We start from the raw sequence: 12,215 nt of genomic DNA, 5'->3' as shown, positions 1-12,215 counted from the left end.
CACAATTAATTTTGTTATATTCCATGCATATTAAGTATTAACTCTTTAGAGTATTGATTAACATGACCCATAAAGTAAAGATGTACTAATAATTATTAAAGTGGAAATTCATTTAATATTATACATTAGTGTGAACTTTTAAAAAATTGAATATTTATTAATTATACATTCAAGACTGTCTTAAAAACACCAATGGACACGGATTAACATTCTCTTTAATAATATGAATTTTTAAATAAAAAATAATACTAAAAAAACTAAATATTAAATATTATGTTCTAAAACAACATTAAATGCTATTTTAATGTTTATATTAAATTTATTATTTAAGTTAGTTATTTTAAAATAGATTTAAAAGAATATTTAATTATATATTTATGTTTAAAACTTATTCAGTTTCATATTAAATTATAATATTAAACAGTATAATAACATTATATATATATATATATAATTACAATTAAAGGAGATATAAAAATGTTATAATCACCTATAGAAACATAAATTCTATGATAATGGTCTAATGTAAAAAAAAAAAATGAAAACTGTTGTAATCACATTAATATCTCCTTATGTTTACTCTAATTATATGTGTACTTTCTATCTTTCTTTCTTTTTTTTAACACGCTAATTGTTTACAAGAAGGATCTGCAACAGTAATAAAATTATAAAAAAATTAGAAAATTTGTATGTTAAAAAACTACCTTTTTAATTTGAACAAAGTTAAGGAGGAAATTTTATAATTAATTTTAAATTTAGTAACCGTTATTATATTTAACAAATAATTAATTATATCACATCAATAATATTTATTAAATAGTCAATGTTATGTCCACAACAGTCAAATATTGAATAAATTTATATTGAAAAATAATGTACTTAATTGTTTCATTGAAAAAAAGAGTGATTTATATTTAAAAAATGAATGCACTTAAGACGGAAGGAATTTTAATTTTTACACCAAATACATTTAAAAAATAATATTAATTAGTACTACACAAAAAATGGAGTGATTTATATTTTAAATGGATGTAATAAAAACGCAAGAATATATATATATATATATATATATATATATATATATATATATATATATATATATATAAAGTTAATGTAAAGATTATTTGATATTACTCGAACTTAATCAATTTAGATGTTGAATCAAGTTAGAAACCCTTTAACAAAATTTTGAATTTTTCAATATAAAGTTGGGGACCACTCTAAAACTCAGTTATAAAATGTGAGTGTATGTGTTTGTGAATGCCGAAATATGTACATTTATTATTATGTTTTGGAATTTTCAATGTTATTTATTTATTTATGAAAAGTAGAGGTATTGCAATGTATAAGAAGCACAATAATGTATATATTAATTACGATTAAATTACATCAAAACATTGTTAACCCTTAACTGAACCTCAAATTTTAATGTTATAATAAATTAGTGTCTTTTTTTTATATTTAAATTAAACATATTCCAAAAATATAAATAAAAATCAAATGTAATATAAGTATTTTTATATGTGTCAGTTTGGTACCCATTATTAAAAAGATATCAACTGAGTCTCAACTTTTGAAAAGATGCCTCAATTAGGTCATTTTCAGCAAAAAAATTATTAACACCGTTAATGGTATTGATATTTAAAATGACTTACAAAATTAAGTATTAATATTTAAATCAAAATTTAGTTGTAAAAATTATGAATTAAGTCAACGACTCTAGTAATTTTTAACTAAAAAGGATCTGATTAAGATACTTTTTCAAAAATTAGGATTAGATTAATACATTTTAAAAAACGGGTATGAAACTGACACATCTGAACAAAAGTGGGTACCATCCGACTAATTAAACCTACTACATACTAAAGATTGATACAATATACCATTGTAATCATGAGACCTCAATCCATCAAATTCAAAAATAACATAATGAATTTATTAAAATTTATCTCATTGCTCATTTCCAATACATGAATTCGGGAGTGAATTGAGAACAAAAATAATTGAGGAAAAAAAAAACAAAATTGAGAGATAACATTCAATAAACTCTTAAATATTAGGATAACAATATTTATTAAGCCAAAACAAATTTATAAAATTATCAATTTCATGAATTACTTGGTATTTTAAATAATTTTTATATTTGTCATTCAATCTATTATGTACATTTACTCTTAGTAATACATAAGGTAATATTTAAGTTACATTTTTTTTCTGATAAAAAAATTACATTTTTTTTATCTATAAATAAAGTATACTATATAGTGGTGGAACTAGATTGAAATCTTTTAGAGAAAACACTTTAAATAATTTTGCAATGTTTGAAATAGATTTTTGAGAAATTAATATATATATATATATATATATATATATATATATATATATATATATATATATATATATATACTTAAAAAAACTAAGGACAAAAGATTTTTGGGAAATCCTTATCCTTTTAGTCTTACTATGAGGTGAATGTGAAAATGTTTTATTATCTTTTTTTTTTCTTTTATCTCTATTCTAAGATTATGATTTACAATAATTAAATTAAAATAGTGTTGCTTATTAGTAATATAGATAAGTTAAAACCATAACTAAAATGAGTTGCTAAACCCATCTTCATAAGTGATTTTGAACATATATACTCAGTTTTGTGGGTTATTTCAGACTGAGTAAGTTAGAAGCAAAGATTGATATTGTTGGGTAAAGTTAAGGAGAAGACAAATTCTTAATACCGTTTGATTATCATAAAATGTGGTATCATTAGAGAAAGAAACAAGTGTTACACAAATGGAAGATTTTGTCTCCGAAATTAAAACTCCTTATCGCTTTGAATTGCACCGACCAAATTTAAAGTAAAGACAATAAAACGCGTTAGTAACATAATAAGGACCTAAAATCCTTCAAAAAAAAGACCCCATTTCTAGCCTAAATACGATGCATCAAAGTCATGCTTTTATTCCATGTGTAGTTTTGTTTCCATGTGTCTTAAATATAGCATTAATTGTGGTATTAAGACAATACGTGATATCTTTAACTTTTCTGTTGATATACATCATTTTTGAATTTGATCGACCTTAATAAATTATATGATTTTTTTTTTTTAAATTAGACTCTTTTACTGTTCAAGTATAATTTTTTTTCGCGAAAGAATAAATTCCATTTTGTATTTTTTAGTTTTGTAAAATGTTTTCGGCTAAAATTATGTTTTTTGAGGAATTAATTCTTAATATTTTTTTTCTAGTTGTATAGATTTATATATTTATTTATAATAAATTACTTTATTAAAAGTCTATAACTATTTACAAAATCTGTGAATATAAATTTAAAAAATATTTAATTTAAATTTATAAATTAGTTGAGAATAAAAAAAAATTAAAGAATGATTACAATAAATAAGATATTTTAAATATATTATAATTATGGTAATAGAAAAATTATCATAATAAAATATTATAATTATATTTGTCTTTTGTAAAATTAATTTTGATAAATATATATTTATTTGATAAAAATAACAATTCTTTTTCGTTTAATAAGTTATAAAAATAAAATAAATTTTAACTATTAAATATACATTTGCCTAATTTAATTCAAATCAATTTCCTTAACAAATCCTATTCTTTATTCTTTGTTTACTAGATATCTATTACTAACTTTTTTTTCTAAAATAAAATTTTTTAGTACTAAGTAATTTATTTTTTCTAATTACTAACTTTAATTTAAATAACTAATAACTTCAACAAATAATTATTTAATTTAAATATGAATTTAAATTTTTGAATTTTATACCCTTTGTATTTTAAGTTTTTTAATAAAATTCTGTTAAGAAATTTTATATTTTACTATATTTTAAATTTCTATATTTTTTGTAAATAAAACTTAAAAAAATTCTATACTTTTTCAGTATTTTATTTAAATAATTTTTTAAAAATAAATCTAAATATTTTACATTCATATTACTAATTTTTAACTTTACATAAAATTTATTTTCAGATATTTCTATCCACAATCATAATATTATTAAATTTTATATTTCTAACTTATTACACACAAAAAATATTACATAAATTATTTTAACTAAATCAATATACATTTATCAAAATTAATCTTATAAAAACCAACAATAATTACAATACTTTATTATAATAATTTTTCTATTACCATAATTAAAATATATTTAAATTATCTTTTTTATTCCTAATCACTCTTCAAGTTTTTTATTCCTAATTAATTTATAAATATTAAATTAAATATATTTTTACACAAGCTTATAAAATAATTTATTATAAATAAATATACAATTCTATAAAAATAGAAAAGAAAAATGTTGTTAAGGATTCATACCTTAAAAAACGGGATTCTAGTAGCAAACAATTTAAAAAATTAGAAAAAATATTATGAGAATTTAGCTTTTTGCATAAAGAAATTGTACTTGAACAGTAAAACAGCAAAAGCTTATAGTTTAGAAAAATAATTTCCTAAGGTCTATTTAGGTCTTTAAAATTCAAAAGTAATCTATAAGAGGAAAAAACTTGAAATCTTCAAAAATATTTTAAATTAAAGAGAAAAAATATTAAATGTGGTATTAAGATCATTAATTGTTAATAATTTAATATAATTTTAATAAATAAGTATATGTCTTATGCCCCATCATAAAATCAGTTTATAAAATTAAATTTGCATCCCATATGTATATTATACTTTTATCATATTAATAATCCATAAAAGATCTTTAATAAAATTATTAAATGAATGGATTCCATCGTTTAAAAACTTTATAGTTTAGAAAAATAATTTCCTAAGGTCTATTGAGGTCTTTAAAATTCAAAAGTAATCTATAAGAAGAAAAAATTGAAATTTTCAAAAATATTTTATATTAAAGAGAAAAAATATTAAATGTGGTATTAAGATCATTAATTGTTAATAATTTAATATCATTTTAATAATTAAGTATATGTGTTATGCCACATCATAAAATCAGTTTATAAAATTAAGTTTGCATCACATATGTATATTATACTTTTATCATATTAATAATCCATAAAAGATCTTTAATAAAATTATTAAATGAATGGGTTCCATCGTTTATTTGTTTAACACAAGGTGGAGCTTTTCTAAGCAAATTTTAAAAAATTAGAGATGTCAAAATGGATTTCAACCTATGAGCCAACTCGGTTCACCACGGATTCGAGCTGGGTTGGATTGAGAAAATTTTAAATTTTTCAAAGATGGGTTGATATCAACCCGACTTACTTAACCCACGGGTTCGAGCCGGGTTGAAGGTGGGTTGACCCACTTAACCCACCAATATTTTTTTACATTTTTTTAAATTTTTTTAATAATTATTTACTACTCCTAATTATATAGATTCACAATTTCATACTTTTAAGTACTAGAATGTTTCTCAATAATATTTAACTAGTTTGAATGTTTAATGTTTAATTAATTTGATTGTCAAGTTATACACGTTGATACTTTAATCTTTAAATATAATCTTTATAGTAAATTACTCAAGCAACCATCTTACGAACAAATTTTTATAAATTAGCATGACAAATCTTTATATAGACAAACATTCATATATTGGTGGTAAGCATGATGAAGACATTTGTTCTTGATTTTACTATGAGCCAACCCATCTACCCCATCATCTCATGGATTACTTAAAAAATTATTTAAATATTTGAATATTTAAAAATAAATAAATAGATATTTTTTTTATGTGGGTTGGTGAGCCAACCCACCTAACCCACCAACCCGTGATGGGTTGAGCTGGGTTGCAAAATTTCTGACTCATCTTAAAATGAACCGGGTTGGATTCACTCATTTTTTAACCCGGTTCGTGGTGAGCCAACCCGTATGAGCCGAGTTGGCTAGGTTTGACATATCTAAAAAAATAAATAAAATCTTTCCTAATCAAAATTAATTAATATACAAATTAAAAATAAAGATTTAAATAAATTAGTATATAAATTAATTTAACCTATTAAAAAATAATTTATCATGATACAAAAATTACATGAAACTCATTAAAACTTAGGTAATGATAGGGTTTAATTAGTCATTTGGCTACTGTTTTGGTTAAAGGATATCAAGTTGGTTTTCTAATTTTTTTAGTCTTATTTTGGTATCAATTTGTGAAAAATTGACTAAATTAGGTCATTTTTGTTAGTACCGTACAAAAGGTGCTGTTGAATCTCTTGGCAAGGGTATCAAAAGTCAACTGTAGTATAATGATTTGAAGTAAGAGTGTCGAACCCACGAGGAACGGATTCAGTTAAAATAATTAATTATCTCGATCAGCATATATATACAAAGATTTTAATTTGATTTGACATTAACTATTGCATAAAATTAATACAGTAAAAGCAGAAAAGTTTAGAAAAATACAGTAAAAGAAACTAGGATTGAATTTCATCTATCTCCCTTGTCTGTAATCTGGATGAATATAATATATAATATATGAAAATACCAATATTGATGCACACTCAAAAAAATCATTTATACCGATCCCTCGCGTATAAAATTCATAAGATTAGTTCCCTGAATATTGATTCCTCACATATTCAACAAACTATCCAACATTACGGTCGAGTGTTAAAAGCAATTGATATATTGAGATTTATTCCTAGCATCATAGTATATCAAGTATCATTGTTCAAATCATATTTTCAGAAATACTTTCCAGTCAGATCTAAAAATCAAAATCAAAACATCTATTGATCAGATAGAAGTAAGCATTAAGAGCAGAACAATAATACCAATACTGAGTAAAACAGAAATGCTATATATAAATATCACCAGATTACATCCAAGTTCGAGTAGATTACACTCAATCCCAAGGAAAGAGATTAGCCACTCATGGTAGCTATCAAAATCCTAAGAACTAAAGAAGAAGAAGAAAATGTGAACTCTGTAGCTCGTGGTCACAGCTCCAGCAAGTCTGTAGTTTTTCTCCCCAAAATCTCCAACTGAAAATCACGTTCTGATGCATGGAGAATATATACCCACGAAGTCTCGCTCAAGCTACCTAAGTCTCGCTTGAGCGAGACAACATTCTTCATCCCAAAGAAAGCCTCTCGCTTGGGCGAGATGTGCTGAAGCCAACATCTCGCTTAGGCGAGCAAGAGTACTTCAAGCCTATGAAGCCCAGACACGGACACGGACACGGGGAAGCGTCTAAATCGAAAAAATGTAGGACACAGACACGAATATATATATATATATATATATATATATATATATATATATATATATATATATATATATATAACAATTACAATTCATAGTCTAAAAAATTGAAAATTAATATTTATATAAAAAACAATCCACCAATTATACTTCATGATCTAATAGAAATCAAGATAAACAATTATAAAAGAAACAAAGTCTAGCAAAAGAAAAACAAAAAAAAAACGTAAGTAAATCATGATGTTTAACTCTCATATTTGTTCATCTTCATTGAAAAATGCTTCTTCTAATTCTGGTTCATCAAGAGATAGGCTAGCAATATGAAGAATTCCGCTGTCTTCCAATGAAAAGTCATCTCCTCCAATATCCCACAATTTAGTTTCCTCTTCTCTATACTTTGAGGAGTTTCTTGAGAGAAGACGAAGATTACTATGGATAAATACTAAATCTTCTGCCCTTTTGGGAGTCATCTTATTTCTTTTCAAAGAATGTATAAAAGAGTAGGTACTCCAATTCCTTTCACAACAAGAAGAAGAAGAAGGTTGTCCAAGTAGCTTAAGAGCTATCTTTTGAAGTATTGGTGCCTGAGATCCATGAATAATCCACCATGATTTTGCATCCATTTTAGTTCTATCCCTTATAGCGTCGGGATCTGCAAAATCTTCTCTTTCATTTGAAAAGTTTGCAAACTCTAAATTTGCTTATCTCCTTACATCCACATCATCAAAGTACTTCATAAAACATTTTTTCCTTTCATGAGTAAGTTCTGCATCTTCATGTGGGGCAACTCTTTGTGAATCTTCACTTAACCATTCATCACTATAATATCTACAGTATTAAAGAACATAAGCATAAATTAACATAATATTATATATTATAGATAAGACATATACAAAAAAATATATAATAATAAAATAATTTAATAGTATAATTACCTTGGATTTAAAGAATGAGCAAGACAATGAAGAGATGTGCTACTCTTAGTCCAACGATCAATTAATACTGAGTTTACTGCCTCAAAAAAAGATGAATGTTCAACTTGTGCCTTTCCTTCATGTTGGTATATGATCTTCCTCACATCTTCAATCATTGAATCCCACATCTCATACACTAAATGAAGAGTAGCCATATCCGTATCTGTTTTTCTGATAACATCATAAATAGGGGCAGTAAAAGCAAGTATATAGTCAACCTTCATCCACCAATTATCATTCAATAAAGTTTCTTTGACTGTTCGTGCATTATCAACATTATCCTCTTTGTAATCAGACCATTCATTACTAATTACCATCTCTTGGAGTCCTCTTTTCAAGGTTCTAAATCTTTTAAGCATGATGATGGTTGAAGCAAATCTCGTTGGAGCAACAGAAAGAAACTTCAATGAATTGAAGTTATTAAACATTGATAATCTCATAGAGTGCCCCATAATGAAGTTTTTAATAAATGTAGCATCATCAGCAATCGCTGAGATCCAATAAAATTCTTCATAAAGATCACTATTTCTTTCTGTATTTTTTGCCGCACAAATATTTTTCAATGCAAGATTCAAGGTGTGCACTACACAAGGAGTCCAATATATTGAAGAAAATTCCGATTGTATGATCATACCTGCTGCCTTACATACTGCTGCATTGTCTGTGATAATTTGTACCACGTTTTGTGGTCCAACTTCCATAATTACATCTCTCATGTGTTTGGCAATAAAATCCTTGTCTTTTGTCTCACCAGATCCATCTATTGCTTTCAAAAACATTGGTCCACTCTCATTGATAGCCATAAAATTGATAAGAGGTCTTCTTTGAGGGTCGCTCCATCCATCGCTAACAATTGTCACACCTTTTGGCTTCCATGAATTCTTTATAGGTTGTAGAAGATTTTCTACATGAGCTCTTTCTTTATGAAGTAGTGGACCTCTCAATTTATTATATGATGGTGGTACATATCCACTAAGGTTAGAAGTATTGGCAGCGTAAGAAAAGGCACTCCTATAATAAGGACTTCTTGCGAGATGAAATGGTAATCCTGAAGAATAAAACATCCTTGCAATTTCACAATCAAGAGCATCTCTAGCTTGAATGTTGAAAGAAGCTTCTAAAGGACCTTTGAGTTTTTGGTGAACACCACCACTGCTTGTCTGCTTTCTTTCCACAGATACATGTGGTAGAGAGACCTTTTTCTTCTTTGAATTTTCAATTTTCAAAGTTGCTTCATTATCCAATCTTTTAAGCTCAGCAAGTTTTGTCGGATTCACTTTTGGACAAACTCTAACCCCTTCTCCCTTAATATTTAAGAGATGAGCTCTCACTCGAGTGTAAGATCCATTAAATTCAAAATCACACAAAGTACAGTTGACCATATAATTTCCACCACCAGGAGTTTTTCTTATCTTTGTAAAATATCTCCAAAGGGGTTTTGTTTCATCTTCTTGTTCAATAGCTTGATTAGGTCTACTCATCTTAATTTCCTATAATAAAATAAATTGAAAATACAAAATTTACTTAATATTTAAAATTTAAAAATAAAACCAAAGTATATAATTTAAATAATTTTTATACATAATATATTTATAAAATTAAATTCAAAATATAAAACTTATAATTTTATGTTTATAATTTAAATTATAAAATAAATTAAAATTATGTAATGCATATGTATTGAAATTTGAAATTAAAAACTAATAAAGTATCATGTATAATCTAATAATAATATAAAATATAATTATCTATAAAATATAATTATTTATAAAATAATATATTTTTAAAGTAATGTTAAATTATTAAATTATTTTATATTGTTAAAAGAACTCCAAGCTTTTCCGTAAGTAAATCCAGCTCGTCTTTATTCTCTTATTCCATTCATGAGTTGCTAACTGACTATTTATCAATAGTGTGATTTTTCTCAGGTGACTGATCGAGTTGAATCAGAAATTAACAGATAGGGGAATGGCCTGCTCTAGATGCTCTCGAAGCAGTCGTAAGCCTAAGGTAAGGTTTGAAATCCTTAGGTTTAGCCTAGCCCTTTATCGAAGAAAATGGAAAAAAATCCCGCCGTGAAAGTGGCACGAACTGGGATATCCTATCGGAAAGAGAAAGGCATTAGCCAATCCCAGGAACAGAGCGTAGAAGGTATGAGTTCGACACCCGCTTAGCCCATAACTTTATGGCTTAGAAGAGTCGCTGGCATTGGCTCTTTGCTTTAGGGACAATCGATCAAGGGGATGACGGAAGATGGCAGAGAATGTAGAAGATAGCCACAGACAAGGGCTTTCGGCAAAAGGAACATAGTACTCTCACATGTATAAGTTATAGCAAATATGATGGACGCATAGAATGTCATTAAGTATTGAAAAGTTAAATTATTAGCATTTAATGGATGAATTTAATAAGTAGAAGAAAAAGAGGGTGTGGATAAAATTTAATATAGAAGGCAAAGAATTTAATAGATAGAAGGAGAGAAGAGGTAAAGAGTACTTAACTTTTTCTACACACTTCTTCTTCTCAGTATTTACTCTTTTCTCCTGCTCAAAATATATCTCTTTGTATTCTTCTATCCGAGCTTCTTCCTTCTTCCTCTAAGAGCTTTCTTGCAATGACTATGTGTTTCGCTCACTAAATCTCAACGTTTCTTTCTTTTACCTCTAACTGATTTCTTTTTCTTTGTATATTTTGTAAGTCTCTCTATGTATTTATAGAACATGTATAAGGTTTTTGTTATTAAAAGATGAGATATAAAGATATTCAAATAGATATATTTAAGGATTATTTTGTTAAAAATTTTAGTTTTAATTCTATATAATTTATTAAGATTTTTAGTTAAGATTATTTATATATTTATCTTTATTTTTTTAATATAAAGTAATTTATTTATATTTATTTGAAATACGGAACATGATCTAGTAATTTATTTATATTTATTTACATATAAAAAATGAAAGATGTTATAGATTAAAATTAATTATAATATAATATATTATATACTGATAAAACAAGTTAAAATCTCTTTAAATAAAATATTATATTAAGAAGGAAGAAAATTTTAGATAAAGTGAAAATATGATAACTGAACAAATGTATTTGTATTTGGGATCCGTAAAATTTAAACAAATTTCATATTAAATAACTAAATTATTAAATTGATAAGAATATGGTTATGTTTTCTTTTCAGATTTTTTTTTCTTTTGCTTAACTTTCCCTTTCCTATCTTCTATCTTCCAATCTCCTCTCCGTGAATTTGGTGGCAACTCTGCAACGGGCAACTCTGCAACGGGCAACTCTGCAACTGTGACTCTACAACAGGCAACTCTGCAACGGGCGTCCACGTTCCACTTTTTGCAGCACCGCAATGTATCTTTTCCGCGTCCAGAGAAAAGGCCGTGTCCGGCCCAAAAAGTAGCGTCCGACATTGCGTCGTGTGCGCTTCCGGCAAGTGTCTGTGTCCGGTGCGCCTCCGAAACGGGGAAGCGTGGTTCGGACGCCGTGTCGGAGCTTCATAGCTTCAAGCTGAAGAAAGGATCTCGCTTAGGCGAGATTGGCAACATCTGAGCTCGCCTGGGCGAGAATGGCGACAAGAGAGGGTCTCTAGTCTCGCTTAAGCGAGAGTCTGCGTCGCTTAAGCGAGAATGGCAGCAGTTGCTTTAGCTTAGGCGAGAATGCTTTGGTTTGAGCGACCTTGACAACATTCCTTCCCTATTTTCTCTGTTTCTTGCTTTCTCCGTCACTCTTCTTGAGTCCTCTTTAATCTTTCCTGAAAAACACACAAAATAGGATCAAATGATTTCTTTAAATCAAAACTTGGAAGCATGTGATTGAAACTTAGATTTAGGGAGAATCAATATGAAATGAACACCCATTAAAAGCATAAGTGCCAGATTTTGTTATGAATCTTTACTGAATTTTGGCACTTATCAACTCCCCCCAACCTAGCATCTTGCTTGTCCTCAAGCAAAGTAACAAGATCAACAGTCATTCAAAACTAAAACTCTGAAATTGGTTATTGAGAAATCATTTTCACAGTTCCTTACCAGA

General features: G+C 26.7%; 1 protein-coding gene across 1 annotated transcript; it reads right to left on the bottom strand.

The window, feature by feature from the left end:
- Nucleotides 1-7,892: 7,892 nt before the first annotated feature.
- LOC114180712 lies at nucleotides 7,893-9,646 on the bottom strand. Its single transcript, XM_028067013.1, has 2 exons — nucleotides 8,127-9,646; nucleotides 7,893-8,019 (listed from the first exon to the last, which is right to left on the bottom strand). Exons 1-2 carry the CDS (start codon nucleotides 9,644-9,646, stop codon nucleotides 7,893-7,895), a joined length of 1,647 nt encoding a protein of 548 aa, XP_027922814.1.
- Between the last annotated feature and the right edge of the window lie 2,569 nt (nucleotides 9,647-12,215).

Source organism: Vigna unguiculata, chromosome 4 (assembly GCF_004118075.2).
Source record: "Vigna unguiculata cultivar IT97K-499-35 chromosome 4, ASM411807v1, whole genome shotgun sequence".
NCBI classification, from domain to species: domain Eukaryota; kingdom Viridiplantae; phylum Streptophyta; class Magnoliopsida; order Fabales; family Fabaceae; genus Vigna; species Vigna unguiculata.
The sequence above is the reverse complement of the archived record's forward strand: the minus strand, read 5'-3'. Positions and strand labels throughout refer to the sequence as shown.

Bases quoted from the DNA above. Each gene is read 5' to 3' on its own strand.
- LOC114180712 (XM_028067013.1), bottom strand. From the start codon at position 9,646: ATGAGTAGACCTAATCAAGCTATTGAACAAGAAGATGAAACAAAACCC. The intron at 8,020-8,126 runs GTAATTATACTA...TTAATACTGTAG, and splicing joins GCTCATTCTTTAAATCCAAG to ATATTATAGTGATGAATGGT.